The 24000-nt window shown below is 42.1% G+C and overlaps 1 protein-coding gene across 2 annotated transcripts in view; it reads left to right on the forward strand.

Moving 5' to 3' along the window:
• Nucleotides 1-22860, forward strand: part of LOC308319752 (protein mono-ADP-ribosyltransferase PARP6-like) — a gene marked incomplete at its 5' end in the record, with an annotated part of 33992 nt that extends 11132 nt beyond the window's left edge. Inside the window, 14 exons of one of the 2 annotated variants that reach the window (XM_080769934.1) lie at nucleotides 2816-2947; nucleotides 4609-4704; nucleotides 4943-5035; nucleotides 8595-8720; nucleotides 9064-9129; nucleotides 10415-10482; nucleotides 10887-10935; nucleotides 11331-11440; nucleotides 14477-14549; nucleotides 17416-17485; nucleotides 18226-18305; nucleotides 18922-18985; nucleotides 21161-21245; nucleotides 22748-22860. In XM_080769934.1, the coding sequence (XP_080626060.1) occupies nucleotides 2816-2947; nucleotides 4609-4704; nucleotides 4943-5035; nucleotides 8595-8720; nucleotides 9064-9129; nucleotides 10415-10482; nucleotides 10887-10935; nucleotides 11331-11440; nucleotides 14477-14549; nucleotides 17416-17485; nucleotides 18226-18305; nucleotides 18922-18985; nucleotides 21161-21245; nucleotides 22748-22850 (1215 nt within the window). In that variant the 3' untranslated portion in view covers nucleotides 22851-22860. Of the gene's footprint in view, nucleotides 1-2815; nucleotides 2948-4608; nucleotides 4705-4942; nucleotides 5036-8594; nucleotides 8721-9063; nucleotides 9130-10414; nucleotides 10483-10886; nucleotides 10936-11327; nucleotides 11441-14476; nucleotides 14550-17415; nucleotides 17486-18225; nucleotides 18306-18921; nucleotides 18986-21160; nucleotides 21246-22747 lie in introns of both variants that reach the window. The other variant, XM_080769933.1, reaches the window with a different exon arrangement.
• Nucleotides 22861-24000: the final 1140 nt, after the last annotated feature.

Here is a 24000-nt window from a genome sequence, read left to right on the forward strand (position 1 = left end):
GATTGTGTCCCCTACACTCATGGTTCTGACACACATTTTGAACTGATGATCAAGATTGAATTTATCCCCTGAGCAAGCAGGCTGGCTCTATTAAGCTCAATGGTAACAAATAAATAAATAAATCAGCACACCAGATTACATATAGAGCAGCTTTGTTTGCTGTGTGTTGTTGTGTGTCACACCTTTGTGTATATCGTCTGTCAGGTGGAAACCTCATCACGGTATGTCCAAATCCGTTACATTTCTGGGTTCAAATAAATTAAAATAAAAGAAAAAGTAGCAGCTCTACAAGCTCAAAATGCGTCGCTTCGTTCGCACCGTGTTTCAAGCTTGCAATTATGCTACTTTTGATACCGTACTTTTGTGTGACACTGTTGTATGATCAAGTAGGGCATTATTAAAAATAATAATAATAATAATAATAAAATATGGACATGAGGTTATTGCCTGATAGCAACGATATGTATAATGGTAAAAGTGTGTAAAAATGTGTTTAAGAATACATGAACAAATGCACTAACGTTTATATCATCGCTGTTGGGCAGAAACCTTGTACAGGCATGTTCAAAATAGTCACTTTTCAGAAAAGCGAAAACATTTGCTGTAGTCACAAGCTCTTAATATTTTTCATGCATTACATATTTCTAAAACCCGCAGACATAACTCAACCTGGCAGTAGATGTTAGGTCAGGTCGTCACCTGACCAAAAAGAGGGAAATAGCAGATCTACAAGCTCACAACATGTCGCCTTGTAGACATGTTATGAGAAAGTGTAAACAAAATAAAAATTAAAAAGGTTGAAATAGGGAGATACAAGGCTATAGGATATTCATCTAAACACATGTTTTAAATAAACATCTATACTCTCTCTTGTCATGCCTGGTCACACGTGTAGTGAGATTGCAGTAGCAATAACATGCATGCGTTGCATGTTATTGCATTGGAACAGAAGTAGTTTTGCATTCAGATGCATTAACAACTTAGGGACTTAATTCAGATTAAAAACTACAGCTGATTTAAACCATGGCAGGCTATAAACAACAGAGCTGCGGCTAATCAAGTTAATAATGGTTGTGTTAGTTGTGTGAGTTATGGCTTATGGGTGTACAAATGTGCAAGCATAGTCAACGGTATTAGTTACTGTACATTGGGTCACACAAAACTAACACAGTCATTATTAATGTGATCGGCTGCAGCTGTGTTGCTTACATCACAATGTAGTTCTAAGGTCTGTATTATGCAGCCTGCCATGTTTTACCCATCTGTAACCTGAACTGGAGAACAAAAGTGAGACACAATCCATGTTACTTACATATATACACAATACAAAATACTATAGTTTAGCATTTTTCATTCGTTTTTATTTGTGTTTTGTTTTGGCCCTTTTTTTTCAGCATAGTTTTGATTAGTTTTTAAAGCAGATAAAGAGGTTTAGTCGTTTTTGTTAGTTTCAGCTTGTTTTATTTTAGTAGTCAGAGGTGGGATTCAGAAGAAGTTCAGAAGAATAGTGAAAAGGGCATTTTCAGTTAGTTATCGTTTATTTCAGTTAACTAACTGTATTATTATTATTATTATTATATATATTCTTTTATGGATTTTTGTTTTTTTGTTTAGTTTTTTTTTTGGACTATAATCACCTTGATCTATAATTAATCTACAGCCATACTGGAGGTTCTTTTGACATCCGCAGCCACAGACACACACAATGACGCATTTCATAGTGAGACATACTGACCCACATACAGTACTGCATGTCAAGTGAATGGGCCAAACCCACATGAAGTCCTGACCAACAAAAGAAATCTCCCTGAAACATCACATCCATGAATTCTACATACAGTGCATGACTCATAATCGTCGCTGTCGGGCAGAAACCTTGGACCTCCATATTCCTTTAATAAATAAATGCCCTATTTTAAAGTAGCTGAAATAGCAGATCCATATGCTCACAACAAGCAGATGCAATGCGAATGTACCATGTTCTATTTTTTAAACATTTACATTTAGTTTGCCATGACATGACAATGACAATGACACAAAATAGGTTGAAAGTGTTTTAAGTCTGTCTACAGGGTTATATTTACTAAATAATAATCAATGTTGGATCCAATGGAACGCAGGTTCTTTTTTTTTGCCCCATTCCCTGAAATATAACTGTTCTGGACATGACAAAGTTTCCGCACCGACAGCGAAGATAATGTTTGAATTCCCTTTTTGCCAGTACCGTTTGTTTACTGTGTCCAATGGAGACGTGTGCCTCTTCCCCCTCTTCCCAGTAGCGCACCAACCTGCACCGTTCTCACCTGAGCACCTTCTCTCCCTACCTACCTATACTGTACCTACCTACCTATCTACCTACCTACTGTACTGTACCTGCCTACCTACCTACCTACTGTACTGTACCTGCCTACCTACCTACCTACTGTACCTATCTACCTACCTACTGTACTGTACTTGCCTGCCTACCTACCTACCTACTGTACCTACCTACCTACCTACTGTACTGTACTGTACTGTACTGTACCTACCTACCTATCTACCTACCTACTGTACTGTACTGTACCTACCTACCTATCTACCTACCTACTGTACTGTACTGTACCTGCCTACCTACCTACCTAGTACTGTACCTACCTACCTGCCTACCTACCTACTGTACTGTACTGTACCTACCTACCTATCTACCTACTGTACCTACCTACCTGCCTACCTACCTACCTACCTACTGTACCAACCTACCTACCCCGACCCTGAACATCATGGCTGGGCTGGTGCGCCGTTTCCCATAATGCTTTGTCTTCACTTGACCCATCAGACTGTGGCTGTCCCGGCGGCCAGGGCCCCAGCGCAGATTACCACGAGGCAGCTGATTGAATTGTTTTTCTCATCCCAGGCGGGCGGCCACTGCAAGAACATCCCTACCTTGGAGTACGGCTTCTTAGTGCAGGTAAGGGCTGTTTTATGCTCCGGAAAAGAGACGGGTGTCTGTCCACGGCTCACGTCTACTAACACTTCCCCATTCACTTGGGAGAATCTGTCGTTCTCGTCGGCCTTCTTTCGACAGACACCTGCCGTGCGAGTATAAAACAGCCTAAAAGGCCTTTTTAAGGATTGAGCCGTGCAGTGCACTTTTTGGCAAAGCAGCCAGCTATTATGCTGCGGTTCGTCGAGAGTCCCTTTCCGACCACGGTGGGAAATGATGAAACCGTGATAGACACTTCAGAATCAATTACTATCTGACCATCAGTGGCGGCACAGACAGGATGCGTTTAAAGAGAAAGATGCTGTAATAGATTTGTAACCACTCACACACATCTGTGTGGGGAAGAGCAGAGTGACTGAGAGAGAGTGGGATATGATTTATCTGATGAGTGAATAGGAAACTGTCTGAAGTAATTCAAGGGTCATTGTATAACTTGTGTGGGGTTTGGAACATCAATGTGAAGAGGAAACCATTGTGATGGTTGTCTCTTTCTGTATATTGCCTGAAATCGCGACACACTGTGTTGCTTCAATAGCACCTAGTTGTGTTTATGATACCAAACCCGTAACATTGCCTGTGATACCACAGAGACTTAAATAAGTGAAGGTCAACCCTCGTAAAAGTTCATATTGGACAAGCCAGTTATTCAAGTTCACCAGTGAGGCCTAGGCCCCACTGGTGAACAGCGAGTGACGAGTGTATTGTATTTGGGACCCCAAAACAAAAATATTTTACTGAACAGAATATGCAATTTTGTCTGTTCATTCATTTGTGTCATTACTTTGAATTTGACTTGTTTAATCTGTATCCTGACTGAGTTCTCCATCCTAAAATTGGCATCCGGACCTGAAAATTTATTTGAGCTGGAGAGACATGGAGACTCCTGTTACTGAACAAACACTCTATAGGAGACTCCTGTTACTGAACAAACACTCTATAGGAGACTCCTGTTACTGAACAAACACTCTATAGGAGACTCCTGTTACTGAACAAACAGAGACATGGAGACTCCTGTTACTGAACAAACACTATAGGAGACTCCTGTTACTGAACAAACACTATAGGAGACTCCTGTTACTGAACAAACACTCTATAGGAGACTCCTGTTACTGAACAAACACTATAGGAGACTCCTGTTACTGAACAAACACTATAGGAGACTCCTGTTACTGAACAAACACTATAGGAGACTCCTGTTACTGAACAAACACTATAGGAGACTCCTGTTACTGAACAAACACTGTCTATAGCAATGAGTAGTACTATCAGAATATAGAGCTATTAAACATATTAAACACTTACCATATTAAACCCTACCTTTTAACCCATTCAAACCGGGAAAGTATATGTGTCATTTTAGATCGTCTCTTTCGGGTGGAAACCTCATATGTCCAAAACTATTACTTTTCAGGATTCAAATTCAAAGGCATCATTGTGTGACGGTGTAGTATGATCAATAGCGCATTACGTTATTAAAAAAAAGAGGTTAAAAGAGGTTTCTGCCCGACAGCAACGATATATTATAGCAACATAAGTGTTTTCAGAAAACTGTTAGGAATACATTTGTAGAATTAGCCTCAGGTCTAAATGGGTTGAGCCAATGTTGTTGTCTCCTGTAACAACAGATCATGAAGTACTCGGAGCAGAGGATCCCCACGCTCAACGAGTACTGTGTGGTCTGTGACGAGCAGCACGTCTTCCAGAATGGCTCTATGCTAAAGGTATTAGTGAAAGAAGAACTAGAAGTTCATTATGAAGCTATTGAAACATCAATGTGTTTGTTTACATTTGCTGGTGCCTTTAGCAGCCCTGGATTAATGCAAATACAAATTATACAGTATTTCCTAAATGTGTGCGTGCGTGCGTGCGTGCGTGCGTGCGTGCGTGCTGTTTATTTGTAGTACATCATATTATGTGTGTATAATTCCATGTGGTCTTTGTGTGAATGTGTGTGCGCAGCCTGCCGTGTGTACCAGGGAGTTGTGCGTCTTCTCCTTCTACACTCTGGGTGTTATGTCAGGAGCAGCTGAGGAGGTGGCGACTGGAGCAGAGGTAACAGAAAAACCTAACTTTTGATATATGATATATACTGTACATATTGAAACATAGTTTAAATAAAATAAAATAAACTCCTCTGAGCCAAAACGTTGAAGGGCCCTGTTATAGCGCATACAGTATATCTAAATGACAGAGCGGTTAAAAGTATTTTTTGTTGAATTATTAATGACAAAGTTGTACAGTATGTATATCCATAACATAAACAAGCAGCACGCTAGCAAACAATTCACTTTGTTTCAATCATCATTCAATCATTATTATTTTTCACAATTATTACCTGATCATCTTCTTCTTAAATACCCTAGTTTGAAACTCTAGTCTACAGTATACCGTCATATGCATACATCTGTCGCGCAAATTATCAAAACATTAGAAAGTAGGCTAGCCGGCGTTGTATCAGATTGTGAAAATATAATAATAAATCAATAATAATAACAAATAACAATAATTAAATGATTGAAAGAAAGAAGGGGCTCAATCTTATGCCATGCTTTATCCTCAAGTAAATTACATTTAGGATCTTCCACTATGCGTAAACGTTATCTTATGGCCACACAACCCACTATTCATTTTGCCAACTCCTATATTTGCGGGTGGAGGTGTGTCTGTAGGCGTGTTGATGCGCTTTCCCTATATTTGCTATCTTATGCACACAGGTTTAGGACAATGGAAAGTGCCTCTTCAAACCACCCATAATGCGAATTCTGTTTGATAAAAGAATGCGCTCCTTTTTACTATAATTATTGTGTTTAATTGTCTAGTTAAAGAAGTTATTAGATTTGCACGAGTGAGGCTGTGTTGGAGCTACTGGACACAAAACAACCCGGCCTCTGTATCAAATATAAATATGCTATATTTCAAGGCAGCAAGGTGTGTCGCTCTTCTATGGCCATGGGCCATAGTATTGTCATAGCTGGCTCATGCTATGACAAACATCAGGAGCAGGAGACAGTCGAAAGTTGAACAACGTATGTGTTTATTAAATAATAGGCCTATACAAAGGAACTAAAGAAGAACTGCAGTACTGAACATAACGAATACTATGGGGTGTGTAGTCAGTAAGTCAGTGGTGTAAGTGTAGTGTATGGATGTGTGATACATGGTGTGGTGCATGTGTGGATGGAAAGGATAATCAAACATCAATGATATGAGGCATGGAGGCTAAAGCAGTGAGTGGCGGCAGCAGGTCTGCCTCCTCTGGATCTCTCAGCTCAAATGGCAGGAGCATTGTATTTATAGCCTCTGTTAGACACCGGGCCCGGACATGCAGTAATCCTGGTCTCTAAACTGCCTCCCCCTGGCCAGCCGGGGCGCCTGATGGAGGGGAAAGGAACTGGTTGGAATAACGTGTTCCTTCCACGCGCTACGTCCAACCAGGGAAACTCCCCCCTGTCAGGTGTAAAGGAGCAACTTGGACACTCAGGCATGAAGGGAGCATGAGTTAAGTCCGTTGCTCTCCCCAGGTTGGCGGAGGGTGTGTAGAGCCCAGGATCACAGTAGATAATTGGCACAGGGGTGAAAAATGGGTTACAAAATCGTGGGATAAAAAATATATTTAAAAAAAGACACCGGGCCCAGGTGCTCTCCCATTAGCCATCAGGCCAATGCCCCACCCAGGTTCACCTATAGGATGAAAGTTAGGCAGGCACATCCACTACTCATATGTGTGGGGCATCACAGTATACATCACTGGGCATAATGTTAAATGGATAATGGATCTCTTAAAGGCAATGGCAGGTGCCACGGTGATTAGTTTAATCATTGTAACGCCCAAACCACACCTATGCATAATGTAAGGGGTAATGGGGGTGTTTTAGGGACTGTAGCACAAGATAACACATTTTACGGGGCCACACCTCTTACACAATACTAAATCCCCAAATTAAGGAAAAAGGGCCCCTGCCGCAAGATGGAGCCCCTAGTGTATTGTCTGTGCATGCTGCTTGCTTATTTTATGGACATACATACTGTTGACTTTTACTTTTACTTTGTCACGAGTAATTTAACAAAAAATACTACTTAAACAGTGCTGCCGGGCGGGTCTCCGTCATTTAGATATATGCTGTTATAGCGCCACCATGAGGCCAATTTGGGGTAGCTCTATAGGTTCTTCCTACTTCCTGGGAACTAATGTGCAAGCTTTCATGCCGATCTGTCATATGTGTACACACAAATTGGTATACAACACAATCTCTATAATCATGCGATCAACATAGTTAGTTGCTGCGAGAGTGAGGTCTAGCCAACACCAACTCGGGATTCCTAGATCGCTGCCCTCCACAATTTCCTATCCAACATCAGGTTCTTGAGCTCTACAGTGTTGTCAGCCAAGTGTCGCGCCACAGCACGTCTACATAGTTGGTACGCTTCTTTCCCCTCCTGGCTTTGCCCTGGGTTGGCTCCCTTAGGGTCAATTTAATTGCCTCAAGTTCTGGGTGCCTGACGCAGTGCCCTGCCAAGCCTCATCCTTCTCTCTCTGACTTAGTCCGTGACCCGTAGTAGGTCCCCATAGAGGTCCACATTTCTGATGCGGTCAGTCCATGCACGGTATGAGGAGAGTGTGGAAATCAGATATGGGAGAAGACCTGTTCATAGCTACTGTGGAGCCAGTACTTCTGTATGGGGCAGAGACATGGACCCTTACAATACAACAGGAAAAAGTCCTGGATGGAGTCTAATATTGGCATCTGCAGGAGTGGCTTGGCTTGTTTGCCGAAACTTTGCATGCACATTCCCACTAGGCCGAGGAACACATCCCTTTTCCTTTTTTTTTTGTTTGGAGACCTGTGCTCTGAGGAGCACTTTTTCTAATTTGATTATGCTATACTGAAAAGGGTTCTTCTTTTGACAGTATAACTTATATACATAATAAGAATACTATGGCACAGAACTATTTAAAAAAAAAGAGAAGCTGAGAAGCAAAAGGAGACATGTGACCCAGTGTTGTGTTCATGTTTATACATAATTATGGTCAAGAGGTGCACACAAATTTCAACGGGTGCAGGATCCAAAATGATAACTAAGAAAGGAAAGAGGAGATCCGCACACCGTTTTATAAGCTCCCAAAACAATTGAATGACACCAGAGCGGAAAACAATACAACGTTTCAGCCTCAGGGGCCTTCATCAGGTATCAATACCTGACGAATACCGGACGAAGGCCCCTGAGGCCCAAACGTTGTATTCTTTTCAGTTCTGCTTTTTAAACAGTGTGTGGATCTCCTCTTTCCTTTCCATGTTTATGCATATATACCATATACCATATAACTTATGGTAGCAAGGCTGGCTGGCATCTCTAATGGATGCAGGGACACTGAAATTAAAGAGTCAATAAAATGTATAATATGTCAACCTAGACTGAGTAATAAAGTTTTATAGAAATCACTGGAGACTTGGCTAGCTCCAGCAGACAGAGTATGTCCAACCAGATTACGGTATTGTTAATTTAACAGTGTAAAAAAAGGACCCTGGGGTATTTTGCAAAAATGCCATAAAAGGATCTATAAAACTTTGTCTGACTGAGTTCTGCTGCTGATCTGGCTCTTCTTCTCCAGGTGGTGGACCTGCTCGTGGCCATGTGCCGAGCTGCTCTCGAGTCTCCCCGTAAAAGCATCATCTTTGAGCCGTACCCTTCAGTAGTGGACCCCAATGACCCCAAGACCCTGGCCTTCAACCCAAAGGTGACAGCCCTCCCTAACCGTCCTGTGACATCTAATATTATGTTCTTGAAATTATTACTGCCTGTAACATAAAGTTGTGTTATCAGATAATGTTTTAGCTTACAGAATACCTAAATACAGTCGGTTACAAATAAGTAACATTTATCGTAAAGATAAATGGACACTGACATCCAGGTAACTTTTTAATTGTTAAGTGTAAATAATAAAAATCATAGTAATATTTCAACTACCGGTAACCTCTATTTCTGAAATCATATTTTTTCAGGCATTTAAATGTTTTTGTTGTTTTCTTGTCTTCTTTCACCCCTTTGTCATTTGACCCCTCTTGGCTCCATGCACACAGAAGAAGAATTATGAGAGACTGCAGAAAGCGTTAGACAGTGTCATGTCCATCCGCGAGATGACCCAGGTAGGCATAATGGGTTAATGGAAGCAAAGGTGAATTCATTTAAGCTTTTTCTCATTTGCAAATCAAATCAATAGTGCACATGAAAAATAAAAAATAATCATCACTATTGCAAGAAAATAAATAAAATGCAACAATCCAGTAAGAGTAAACAAAACGATTCTAAATAAATCTTATTTTATAAAGTTATTTTGAAGTCAGTCTGAGAGAAACTCTAGTCTAATCATAGCTCTGGTCCATAGTGGTAGAAAGACGTCTCCTTAGGCTATGGGACTTTCAAGCCTCATATACAAAGACGGTTTTGTGGAGTTGAAAGCCTACTTTCCGTAGTGGACGCACTCTGAGCCCCACACGTATAATGGTATTTTTGGCCAGAAAAGAAAATATTTCACCAGAAGAAAAAAATATGTATAATTTAAATGTTTTATTCACTCCACTACGCCCTCTACAGATATTGTCAATAGAAAAATCCCATTTAATTGACCAGATTTTTCTTCCAGTGAAATATGTTTTTATCTGGCCAAAATGTGGATTTTAGCGTGAGGTGGGGGGCTCCGAGTGTTCTCACCAAGGAAAGTAGGCTTTCACCTCCTCTAAACCGTCTTTGTTTTGGTGAGTAGCGAAAGGGATTTTTTTATTTTTACTACAGACGAGAGGCTCGAAAGTAACATAGCGTTAAGGAGAACTCCTAACGCTATGCACCAGAGCTAGTCTAATAACGTCCCTGTTGTTGAGGAAAACTAAGGTAACAAAGGTAATCATAATGTGACTACCTTATAATCTAATCTTCTATCTATCAAGACTCTGTACGTATACTGTATGTACGTACGTGTGTACGTGTGTTACGTCTGTAATCCACGTAACCCGAGAACTGTTCGCCCCACCAACTTAAAATTCGACACACGCGTTCCACACCCCCACAGGGAGTGCAGTGCCCGGTGTCGAGTCCGTCGGAGCTAGAGACGGATGGGCTCTCGACCTGATCACCCCTATATCTCCATATATGGAGCTGGCCTGTTCTGACATGATTCTGAAATAACACCGAGTGGCGCGCTACGAGCTTGTAGGTCTGCTATTTTTGAAAATTCGCAGAACGACTGACATATAAACATAGCTTTTTCAGAAAACTGTCAGGATGTATAGAAGACATTTTTAGAATCTGATCTCAGGTCAGAATGGGTGAAGGAGGTTGAATTGTGTGGTTTAGAGTGAGTATTGATAAGTCATTGCTCCCAGTCAGATCTAAGCAGATGGAGTGACTTGTATGTCTGTGTGCTTTTCATTGCAGGGTTCCTATTTGGAGATCAAGAAACAGATGGACAAGCTGGATCCTCTGGCACACCCATTACTACAGTGGTGAGTGGACAGCATGTATAAAAGCCATTAAGACCTGAGGAGGCCCAACAGTTTCCTGAAAAACACATGTTGCTACTAAGTGGTAAAAATGTAATGCATTTGGCCGCTGACCCCATGTAAAAACATTTTGCTCCAGGGACTTGAGCTAAAAAAATGTATTAATTAAATTGTTAATTAATAAAAAATCACATCCGTATCCTCACTTTTCCGTCCTCACTTTTCCGTAACCTTTTATCCTCAATACTGTACGTACCGTACTTTGCTCAGTCAATCAAATCATCACTATGGGGTGCTCAGCCAATGAAATCATAGCTATAGATTAGACTGCGACGCTCTATGGGGTACACACAAACAGACATTGTCAGGTTCATTGAAACTGAGTGTTCTCTTCTGTCTTTCCACAGGATCATATCCAGTAACAGGTCCCATATTGTCAAGCTGCCTCTGAGCAGGGTAGGAGGAATCACATACACAATCACACACTTTCTGCTCTCCATAGAACACTGCGCTGTGTGCCTCTTTCCCTAATTCTCTCTAAACATTTTTTCTCTCTCTATGACTATCTCCATATTTTCTTTCTCCATGTATCATGCCTGTATTCCACGTTATTCATGCCTCCCTTTTATACTGTACTTCTTTCTCTGTCTTTTTTTAACTCTCCCTCTCTGCCTCCTCTCTGCCTCCTCTCTCTATCTGCATCTCTCCCTTACTTTCACTTTGTCCCTGTGTATCTCTCTCTCTCTCTCTCTCTCTCTCTCTCTCTCTCTCTCTCTCTCTCTCTCTCTCTCTCTCTCTCTCTCTCTCTCTCTCTCTCTAACCCCCCCCCCTCTGGCCCACTCTGACAGCAACTGAAGTTCATGCACACTTCTCACCAGTTCCTGCTCCTGAGCAGCCCTCCAGCCAAGGAGGCTCGCTTTCGTACTGCCAAGAAACTCTATGGCAGCACCTTCGCCTTCCAGTGAGTTGGACTCTGCTCTTCCCCCAGACATGTCAAATATTGAACTGACTTTGCTCTCATACCGTCCATCACTACTAGAATTAGAATGAAAACAGACTTATTGTTATTTCCACCTTTGGCGCAAACATGGCTGGGGCTTTTGACATCAGCCAAAGTGTTAGAGATGACATTTTAGCCACGTGAACCCTACTGTCTCTATTTTATTGATACATTAATTTGGCAGTACATATTAATGAACACCACATATACAATGCAATGCAAATGCGCCGGATTTAGCAAGAATGCTAATTTCCATCCGTAGTCACTCCCCATACAAAATACCATCAACATTACAAAAAGAGCACATAAAAAACATTACAAATAAAAAGGGCACAAAAGAACTACAGTAAAAAGGCCTAGTTTTGACCTAAAATACCAGAGACTCAGGACAACTAAAATAACCTACATTTAAACCTATTTAAAAATGTTTGACTGTCCATGATCCATCATTTTAGTTGGACCTTAAAAGATGTAAAGGATGGACACTCTCTCATGTTAGTGGGTCGATTGTTTCAAATTGTGCTTCCTTGAACCGCAAAGGAATTTTGTGCATGTGCTTGTAGAGTCTAGACTGCACCTCACAGTTCCCTCATGGTGACGGCCCTTGTACTGACGCCCGTGTCGGGCTTCCGTTTAAAAAAAGTCCTCCTTGGGAGGCAGATATAAACCATGTTAAGTTTTAATGTTAAAAAAACACATTTGAAGAGAGTACTGTATTAACTCCTAATCACCTCTTTGTGAACATCATGCACATAGTCTTTTTTGTTGTTTAAAATCTTTATTTGCGGCATGGCATAATAGGGGAACATTGGTCCGAAAGTAGATAGTGAAAATAGCTGATAACAGATGTGGTGTAGAGGGAAAATATAGGATAAGTCAACAAAGTATATTCTGTAGGGGTTACGTGGTTAAATTAAATCTGTTTAAATTAACACATGATGCAAATATCCAATCAGTATGACGGCACCAATTATCTCAATCTCAATAGTCTCTCATCCAGAGACAAGTCTCCATAAGAAAGTTTGTAGGATCTGGTGCTGTGGAACCAGAGCTGAGGACCATGCACCATCTACTCAGACTCTAACTTAGACCTGGCACACAATGCCATAAAATGTCCGTACAGTGGAATAGAAAAACTCTGAGTACTCAACTCTGAGTACTATCCAGAGGCTTTGAATTGATTGAACACATCCTCTCTCCAGCATCTGGTCATGATAATGTAGATGGCAAGGTTTGCAGCAGATTTCCATTCCACCATAACAAAGCAACTGCACATGGCACTGGCCATCTCTCTTGGACGGGCAACACGCCCCGCCGTGCCAGCGCACAGAGCCAGTGATGTCCGTGAGATCGTGTCGGACAGTAGCAGATGGAGCTCGGATGAACATTTTAGATACACAAAGCCCATCTGGGTGCTGGCGAAGTTCCGCTAGCTTTGAGAGCAACTCCATCCGTCTCTCATCCTCGATGTTAACGTTAATTGCTATGAATTATTCCTGTTTTTTTATTTTTTTATTGTTGGCACAGTCGAATGTGTAAACGTTAAGATGGTTAATGCTAATGGTGCCGCTGCCAATACGCATGTACCTGCTCGCATGCCCCAGCCTCCCGCATCATGTTCTTAGCCAGTTCGAGGGGAACGCAACAAACCACTCAAACTGGCTCAGTCCCCCAGGGAAGTGATGTTAATTCAACATGCACTCTCTTTAATGTACTGCAGCTAAGAATAACAGCTGCCCTCATACCGCCCACGACGCGCACCCTGGTTTATTTTAAGAGACCTTGACAGGAGATTTGATACATCAGCTTGATATATCAGCTGGGGCCTGTGTTCACGCAACGCGTCCGGTGATAAAAGACGGCAGTGATCTGGGTCTCCGGTTACTCAGAGAGTCTGTTTTGTGAATAATAAATGGTCTAAGTTTAGAGGATGATGTAAGACATGTCTCTAAATATCCTCTGCGTAATGGTGGGAATAGATGACTAGGTTTATTCTGGTTGGCACAGTGTCACTGGCAGTAGACAGAGAATGCTGGCTCAGATAGTCACAGTTAAGATAATCAAATTCCAAGGTTTCAGTGGTAAAAGTGCCATTACAGCAGCATTTAAGTTTTATAATTCAACACATATTATTGTATTAATTAATACATTGTTTCAAAAAAGCTGATGAAGAAATAATAATTCCAAATTCAGTTTAAATCCAGAGATATATTTGTTTTCGTGTATCTGGGTCTCAGTTTTACTGTTCCTCATCTAATTTTACTAAGCAGACAGGAATGCAAAATATTGATTTTCATAATAATTCTCTGCGTCTCTCTCTCTCTCTGTATGTGCACACACACACAGGCAGGCAGGCAGGCAGGCAACATCAAAATCTGAGCAAATATTGTGCAGTGTGTAGGGGGCCTAAGTCTTATAAACCTTTTTTTTTGTCTTTTATACCATCTATTTTGGTTTTTGTCATTGTATCAGTATAACTCTGCAAATTAGTCCTCAAGCCTAATTTATGCTTAGGTGGTTAGGTGGAAAAGTGTTATAAATGGTAAATGGTGCATTTATATAGCGCCTTTATCCAAGGCGCTTTACATAGATTGTGCATTACATTCACCCATTCACACACCGATGGCAGCGGAAACCATGCAAGGCACCAACTAGCACATCGGGAGCAATTAGGGTTTCAGTGTCTTGCTCAAGGACACTTCGACAGTAACTCTGGGGGAGCCCGGGTTCGAACTGGCAACCTTGCGGTTCCCATCCAGGCACTCTACCCCTGAGCCACCGCCGCCCCTAGTTATGTTATGTGACATATGTCATTTTTGTCAAGCGACTTTTCCACCAACGCATACATTGGGTTTCAGTCTCAGAAGCTTAGACATTTTTGAGTGCACACTTCTGCACAAGAATGTTTTATTCAATGCTTTACCCGTTTACCGTCTCACTCTGTGTCTAACTCCACGTGTCTTTATCTCTCCCTCTCTTTCTGTGCTCCTGCTCCAGTGGTTCCCACATAGAGAACTGGCACTCCGTTCTGAGAAATGGACTAGTCAATGCCTCTTACACCAAACTGCAGGTACATAAAGCCCAGCAGTTGGCTGTAATCAAAGACGCATATCCCACCTTGGACAGCGCCTGTTCTCACGGGGAGCAGGCCTGCTGTCCAGCTGATTCATTTTGACAGTTAATGGGTGCCAGCTTTCCTTTTTTATTTTATTTAATTCTTTCATTTTGTCAACTTTGAATTTGGCATTTTTACTGAGCACACGGCACTCTGGGAAACCTGTCATGGCCAGTGTCAGCTACTCCCTATACTTTCTGTACTGACAGCAGTGGACGGCACACCCCTTCCTGTTGTGGGAAAGAGAGGGAGGGGGCTGTGGTGTTGGCTGGGGGTCAGCGGGTTACCTGTGTGCCTTGTTGGAACGAGAGGGTCAACCACTTAGAGCACTAGCAGTATAGGGTAGGTCCGGTGGCTGAAAGCCTATACGGTTCTGAAGCAAAGCATCGGGCGTGGTGGTGAGTGGGGAAGGCCACTGAATCAAAACATTGCGGTGGTGAGTGAGAATGGCTCCCACTGAAGGTAAGTAACTACCATCTCTCCAGCCCTAATGCAGGTACAGCAAGGCATACTCCACTTTTAGGTGATAATCTATCAAAATGTGATTTTGATATTCAGCGCTTAAAATCGCCTTTTTTTTAGGTGATCGCCCTTTTATCTAAAATGTGATTAGGTTATCACCTAAAAGTGGAGTATGCTTTAATTCCCTTAACATTCTCTAACAATGAGCTATGGAAGACAAACTGCAGCTTCTGGTGATTGTGCTGTTGTTGAGCTATAATAGACTGCGAGCTAAACAGCTATTAGCAATAACGTCATTATAGGACAACCACAAAAGGTCAGCACTTAAGTTCCTAGTCATACAATGATTTTGAGTGTGTGCAGTTAGACACTTGTTTACATGGTTTAAAGGGACACTTCACCCTTTTTGCAAAAAAATATATGTTAATGACGTTTAGAAGCTTTAGAACACTTTCCTGAGGGTCTTTATGTGTGTAATATGTGGTTTTAGATATTTTAGATTGTAGCAGTGAGCCTGTTGTCTCTGCTGTCATGGACACTGGGCTCACTTCCTTCCTGGACTACATGTTGTCTCAGTAAGACAGCTCTCCCCCCTATCCACAAGGAAGAGCAGTACACCAAAGAATTATGGGAATTGTAGTCCAGGAAGGTAGTGAGACCAGTGTCCATGACATCAGAGACAACAGGCTCACTGCTACAATCTAAAATATCTAAAGCCACATATTACACACATAAATACCCCCAGGAAAGTGATCTAAAGCTTCTAAACGTCATTAACATATATTTTTTTGCAAAAAGGGTGAAGTGTCCCTTTAATAGATGAAATTGTCAGCCGTGAGGAGGTCTGGATGGATGGCATTGCCTATTTTCAGCATTTGATGTGCCCTTCCTGGGTTGATTCTGATCTGCATGGGTGAGTGAGGGTTGCCATCATGCACAGTGTGATAGTGTTGTCAGTGAAATTGTCAGTGAAAATTAAATTACATTTTCAGTCACACAAACTTTAGCATGGTACAGTAATTTGACTATGATTAACCAAACTTTCTAGCACTTGTCATGTTGTCCTGTATGGTAAATACCAGTCAAAGTCGTACTGTTGTAAAGAAGCAAAAGTTATATTGTCAAATTATGTATGTTTTGCTGGATCTGGATGAAAATGACTCTTTGGGGATACATCTGCGTAGCTTGTGAAAATACAATACTTAAAGCGGTACCCGTTTGCATTTGGAGATCCATCAGTGCGGAGGAGAATATTATTTTGGAAACATTTGTATTTGAGATCTTAAGGATCATGGAACTTTAAAGGCGGCTCCGATCCTCTCGTCTGCCGTGTTTTATTTATGTTCCTCTCTGGTCTTTGATCAGCATTGCTTCTGCTTCTCTGCCTGCTCATTCCCCTTCTCTGTTTCACCTTGAACAATCCCAGGCGCCCAGCCCTTTCCACCATTGTTCTCTTCACAGCGAAACAGATGAATAAATCTGCACACACAAAAAGAAAAACACACACACATACAAAATCCACCCTCTATCTTTCTGCCTGTCTTTCTGCTTTTGATTCCATGCAGACACACCGCAACGTCCTGATCCCCATATTTGCCATATTTCATTCCTAAACTGTTTCTGTTCTTTGTTCTCCATCCAATTTGTCCTCCTCCGTCCCCCAGGCTTGTCTTCTGTGCGTTTTTGATCGCCTCCATTCTTTTGGACCCATCTTATCTTTCCTACCATGGAAGGGACTCTCCTCGACCTCATCCTCGGTCATCTTCATAATTATCTTCTTCGTGTCATCATTCCTGACCTCATTTCACGTGTCATTATGGGATGTTCCCCACAATGTTTTGTGCACAACAAGCTGAATGCCTTCAAAGCGTTTAGAAACTCAACATAGCTTTCTCTGTGGTGCTTGGCTAGATGCCTTACTGTCCTTGTTGGACTTTTGCGTGCGTGTGTGCGTGTGTGTGCGTGCGTATGCTTGTCTCTGTATTTGTAGATATCAGACCTACATAAAATATTTCCACTATAAGTGGAAATCTTCCAAAATGCCCCCCCGCCCAACCCCAAACAAACAGATATAAGGGAGGCATACAGTACGTATACAAGGCAAGCTTGCTGTTGTATTACTTTTGCTATTTGCCTTATGACGAAGTATGCTAAATCGCTCTGTCCGGTGGAAACCTCATTATGTCCAAAACTGTTTGATGCGAAACGATCAAGTAGGGCATTCATTAATTTACCCTGCAGGTCTGGTATTTACACTACAGTTTGTGTGCAGGCTATTCTTGTGCCTACGTATTATGAAAGAGTTCTCTGAGTGACTCTGAAGTGACACTTCCTTCCCTCCTGCTCTCTTTAACCCAAGCTGCATGGGGCAGCATATGGAAAGGGCATCTATCTCAGCCCCATCTCCAGCATATCCTTTGGATACTCAGGTAGGAAACGGGCCCTATACCCCCCATTGTCTTCCTCTGTGGTGGTGGAGTCCATTCTGTGTTCACCATGGCTGGATGAGATGTCATCGTACTGGAATGGTCCATTTTCATCTGTTTGGGGGGGGGGGGGGGGGGGCGTGCCATCTTGTCCTGTTGTGCTGCACTGTGTTGTCGTCACCACTGTGGGAGGTGGGCTTTGATTCTCTCTGTGAGCTCATACAAAGTTCTGTAAGATGGTCGTCACTGGGAGGACGGGTGGATAGGTGGGTGGGGGGCAGCGTTTATTAGTTTACACATTTTTATATCTTCCCTGCTATATTTTGAGTGAAGAATGGAATCACGTGGATCTGGGGGTCCACATGGGAACAGTGTGGCTCTCAGACTGTAGATCATAGACTTCATGTGGTCAGCCTTGTGAGTGACTTCAGTCAATCATGTCATAGACTATGACAAATCTATATGACGTTGGACTCAGCCCCACATTATAAAAGCAGTAGAATTTATAATTGCAATTAACAATTTGGGCATTTTATTTAGCAGACTCTCTTATCCAGAGCGACTTGCAAAATGTGGAATCAGCGTTAAATATTAAAAGAATGTATAAAACTTGAAAAATTTGTTATTACGGTACTTAAGTTCTGTGTAATAAGCGTGAATCACATTGGAGAAGGCTTGGCGCCGAATCGTGTCGGTGTCGTGAATGATGGTGGTACCAGAAGGACTGTTACTTGTGCTTGTAGGGATGGGGAAAGGACAGCATCGCATGCCCACCAAAGATGAACTGGTGCAGCGCTACAACCGCATGAACACCATACCACAGGTAAATCCTACTAACATTTAGTTTAAAAACTATCAGGTGCCTGCTTTCTATGTCAGTGGTTCTCAAACTGTGGAACAAGTAATCAACAAACATGCTATAAAAAGTGATCAAATAATCAAAGTGGTAAAGAATTGCCTCACGTTGTTGTGAGGCGTTGTATACGGCTATTTTCACAATGTTTATCTGTGAAACCGAGTCAAACTAAATGTAATGCCTCAACTCCTATACAATTCCATGTGCTTGTCTGAGTGGGGTGTCCCCAGTTCAAGTATGATTATTTTGTCGGATCCCCAGTTCAAATATAATGATTTTGGGGGGTCTCCAGTTAAAATAATAATATGATTATTTTGTGGGGTCGCCAGTTCAAATATCCATGATCATTTTGCGCGGTCTCCAGATTATTTTGGGCCTGAATAGGTTAAGAACCACTGTTCTATGAAACGGAGTGCTAGAAGCTATGATGTCATTGCTTTCACTTCTTCAATCCACTTAAAAAGTGATATTATTGCAAGCTTATATTTGCTTATATTTTGCATGGCGGGTTAAGTAAACCTCAGTTTGTCTCTCACTGCAGAAGCTTGAAGGAGCCTGCTGTTGTCTCTCTCTATTTCAACAGAGCCGTCCAATACAGTCACGCTTTCTCCAGAGTCGGAATCTAAACTGCATTGCTCTGTGCGAAGGTAAGTAAACACAATAACTTTTACCTGTGACTCTTTTACCTCTGTAAAGACAAACCCACATGTGCTGCAAAGGAAATATAAACAAAGCAGTGAAGCAGTAAAAGATAACTTATTCTGGGCATATCTAACTATAAATGCACAAAGTCTCTGTACGTCTAGTATGTCTGTATGTCTGGAATCCATGTAACTCGAGAACCGTTCGCCCCACCGACTTAAATTTTGACACACGCGTTACACCCCACCACACAGGGTGCAGTGCCAGGTGTCGAGTCAGTTGGACCCACGGTTGTCCAGAACCGCGCCAAAAATGCCTCTGCCCGGGCTCTGGACAGGGCCCCTGCCGACTGTGCCCAGTGTCCATATATGGAGCTTGCCTGTTCTGACATCATTCTGACATCTGCATAGACTCCATATTTGGGCATGCCTGACAAATAACTCCATATATGGGCATAAACGGGACACATAAAATATGAGCATAAAAGGGTCATAATATCTGGGTGGGGCATGCATTTCCAACTTGCATCTATTCCATGATGTATGTATAGTATGATGATGATGATGTATTAGACCCAAATGACGTCACAGGGTATAGACATACCGGTACACACAAAGCCACATGTTGGAATGGTTAGCATTGCTCAAAAGTACCTTCTGGGTTAACCCATTCTGACCTGAGATCAGATTCTAAAAATCTCTTCTACATCCTGACAGTTTTCTGAAAAAGCTATGTTTCAATGTCAGTCGTTCAAAAATAGCAGACCTACAAGCTCGTAGCGGGCCACTCGGTGGCGTGCTATGAGCTTGTAGATCTACTATTTTTCAATAGCTAAAGCATAACATAATGCTAACACCAAAAGGGGTCCCCGCCCAGAATGGGTTTTACGGTGGCTACGGAGTAAGGTGGCTACTTTCGCTTTCAAAAGTTCTGAACTTCTGATAGGACAAAAGTGTTTTATTTTGCCGTCTGGTGTAAGCTAGGGGTGCAACAGTGAACGATGTAATCAAAGTAATCACAACTGGCTTGTAGATCTTGCTATTAATTTACCACCTCAACGCCAGTATACAGCCAGCACTGGAACCGCTGGTTTCAACACCTCGATCTCCCTCCAATGCACTGAGGGAAATTTGTCACGGAGGCAACGGAGGTTTTTGCCATTGATTGCAGCTTGTATATATGCATGGTCACTCAGAGGGGGGATTATAGAGGCGTTTGTGCTAACCTCCTCACCCCAATGTCTCTTCCAATACTTTTTCTGCTTGGCAGAATGAAGCCTTGGGCCGAATGTGGAAACAAAGCTAAATAAATCAACACCACCTTCCTTCCAACCTTCCGACCAGTCACACTGTCCAAACTGTGTGCAGCCGATCAGAACATGTCAGAGTTGCCCGGAGTTTGGCCACTTTTTCCATCTACACACCAATGGCTCTATTTTTGTCACTTTATCCCTAAACTTCTTTGCCTTTATTACTATTTTGAAAATCATTTTTGAATAGTTCAACTAGCCGATCTACATTGTCATGTACAGTACATGTAGATTTGAACTATTCAAAATAGTAAAAATAAGGGGTTTAGCATGGGCGAAAATAGAGCCCCCTATGTCTTTGGCAAAAATTGTCGATCTGCAAGCTCACAATGTGTCGCTAACGTGATGTATTAGGAGTTTGTAGATCTGCTATTTTTTGGCGAATGTTCCCCCCAGAATGTGGACACCAAGTGCTTAAGTTCTGAACAATGTAATTTTGTAGTATGTAGGCAGCTTTAGTCAAGTCCAAATCTGATGGAGCTCACTTTTACTGTTTGGACTTAGCTAGCCTGGCCCAGCCACCGTAATTTCTGGTATAGAGGGGCAGGTGCCGCCGGGAGCAATGCGCTGGATGCCTGGATCATATTGGTTTATCGATCTGAGCGCCCCCTCCGAACGGAAATAAAAGCTTGGATACCGAGGCTAGGACTTAGCTAGTTAAAGTATTTTATCTGTTCTGTAAGCCTTTGTTGTAATTATTATGTACAGTACTTTAAAAGATATATTATAGGCTACTAAGGCTAGTGCATTTACTCTTTTATAGCTGATATTAAATAAACTATTTACAATTACAATTATAAAGCTAAATGAAAACAATTACACAAGTTCAAAGATGGTGGTATCTAATTTAACTTCCTCTTGTCTGAAACAGTAATTACATCTAAGGACCTGCAGAAACACGGTAACATCTGGGTGTGTCCAGTGTCTGACCACGTCTGCACGCGCTTCTTCTTTGTGTGAGTAAACCTCCAGCTTCCTGTCAGCACTACACATCCCTCTCATTCCGTACATTCTGAAAGTTTGGAAATGTTGGCCCAAGGGTGGCGCTAGATTAGAGCACTGTTTACCAGTGGGTCGGGAGTGTCGGATTGACTGTTAGATCAGCCAACATCACCATTCTGAAGAAAACAAATGTACAAAGACCTGCCATAGCGTGAAGATACAGCCTGGGTGCAGTAGCTGTTATACTCTGACAAGTGTAGTGTCTACTTTAACCACATGAACCCTAGCGTGCCATTTCTGCTTGTTATAATACTGTAGGTGAACTGTAAGACGAAATAGCTAACAATGTGTCACGTTGTGATGCAATGTGTTGCATTGTGAGCTTGAAGATATAGCTCAGGTACTTTCCCTGAAGGGATTTGGTGTAGTTTCTAGAGTTCTGAACTCTGTTAAATCTGCACCTGGCTCGCTGATAACAAACTATCATTACACCTGGGTAAAACTGAATCCATTCTCTTTGGGTCTAAAATAAACCTGCAATGCAGACGATGGCTTCACAGTAAAAATGGGTGACAATGTTATTGCAAGAAAAGAGGAAATTACAGTAACTAACGGGGTTGCATTTTAGAGGCAATTCTTTCCAGTGAAAAAATTACTCAAAACAATCAACCAAAGAACTTTTTTTTGTACAGGATCTCCTCACTGGTCATTATAGGAATACATTGAGGACTCTAGCAGGAGCACTCATCCGATGTCATATGCACCTCATGGTACCATAGCACCACAGGCCTTTCTTGGGTTTAATCCTCTTAGCAAACCTTGTATTGAACTGTACTTCCCTGTGCTTTCTCTTTTCAAACCGTTAATAAAGTATTCAATCAAAGTACAGACCCCATTGGTGAACCCTGTGAATAATCTATTTTGGGTATAATGGTTAAAAAATGTATGTGTCCTTGTGTACAGTGTTCATAACTTCATAATTATGAACATTATACATTAGGACGTAATGTTTAATTGGTTAGGATAGGAGCAACCTTAACTTCAGATCAAATGCTTGGCTGTGTTGCATTGTACTTTCATCTGCATCTGAGGGGGGTACTTTGGTCCGACCTGCAGACCAGACTCCAATTGGCCTCGCTAATTTACTTTCAAAAGGATCACCAACACTGGCTCTGGCTTGGATGTTTAGCCTCTTTGTAGGTCTACATGTTTGCACATTTTGTGTATTTCTATTTTATGTAGGATTATTAGCTTTTTTTACGTTGCTTAAATTGTATTACTTTTGGAGATATTTTGGGTATTTGCTGTGTATCATAGATGTCCTATTGTTGTTTGTTTTGTAGTGTATGTTTTCTATAGTGTATGTTTTCAATATATATATATATATATATATATATACTGTGTGTGTATGTATGTATATATATATAGGGTCCACAATGATGGATTGTGCGGTCAGCACCAAATCTTATCTTGTAAGTGTCATCTTTGAAACGTGACCTCTGTCTCTTTGGCACAGATACGAGGACGGCCAGGTGGGAGACGCTAACATCAACACCCAGGAGCCCAAGGTCCAGAAGGAGATCATGCGGGTGATCGGGACCCAGATCTACTCCAGCTAATGGAGGCCCGCTGGCAGCCCCCCCCCCCCCCAGACAGACAGACAGACAGAAAGACGGACGGACGGACGGACGGACGGACGGAGCACATGGACTGTGCTCATGGTCTTTGTTGCTTTTCTTCACTCCTCACTCATTGGTCATCAGAGAGATGAGCCGCTCAGATGCTCCTCAGGCTCGAGGAAACCAACCAGTAGCTGGAACAGGCCTATAGAACACACACACACACACACACACACACACACACACGCACGCACGCACGCACGCACGCACGCACGCACGCGCATGCACACCTATGCATGCACGCACGGCACGCACACACACACACACACACACACACACACACACACGGGAATACATGGATCCTCACACACACTCCTACTGTATGCACTTTTCAGTATACTCACACACACATACACAAACATGCCCCCCCCCACACACACAGACAGACAGACAGACAGACAGACAGACAGACAGACAGACACTCACACACACACACACACACACACACACACACACACACACACACACCCTTTCAGACAAAGCTCTCTCATTTCCTCTCGGAGCCTTGTCTTTTGGAGCCTTTCATTCTGTTCTTTTATCAGCTGCAGCTTTATGGATTCTTTGGACTATTTATCTCTATTTATCATTTCTCTTTGTGAATATCTAGCAAAAAAAAAAAGGAAAAGGAAAAATGCAAATGCAATCCAAATGGTTATTAGATCCCTTTGTGGCTAATAAGTGATGGATTTACATACATATAGAAGTTTGTTCTCTCATTGTGTTTGCAAAGACATCATCTCCGTGATCCGTTTATTTAATATTCTTTGACTAATGACATGGATTACGGTCTGTGATAGGATTATCTGTGGGACATGCATTGTTCTCCCATTTCCCCCTCGGCCCTCCGCAGGTTGCTCCTGCCTGCGTGGGAGGGCCTGACATTTCAACACCCCGAGGCTCCATGGGTCTCCTCCGTAACTTGATCCCAAAAATAATCTGTCACATACATTAGGGTTTTTCATTTTCCAAATGAATATATACCAGTGCTGTTCTGGCACCCGGCCTCGCATCTCTGACCTTGTTACAGTTTCAGGAACTGTGGGGGGAGGGAAAAAAAAGAAAAGGTCCTTTGTTTCTAGATTGATGACCA

The sequence above is a fragment of the Protomyctophum bolini genome, assembly GCF_963924005.1.
Source record: "Protomyctophum bolini genome assembly, chromosome: 1".
Taxonomy (NCBI): domain Eukaryota; kingdom Metazoa; phylum Chordata; class Actinopteri; order Myctophiformes; family Myctophidae; genus Protomyctophum; species Protomyctophum bolini.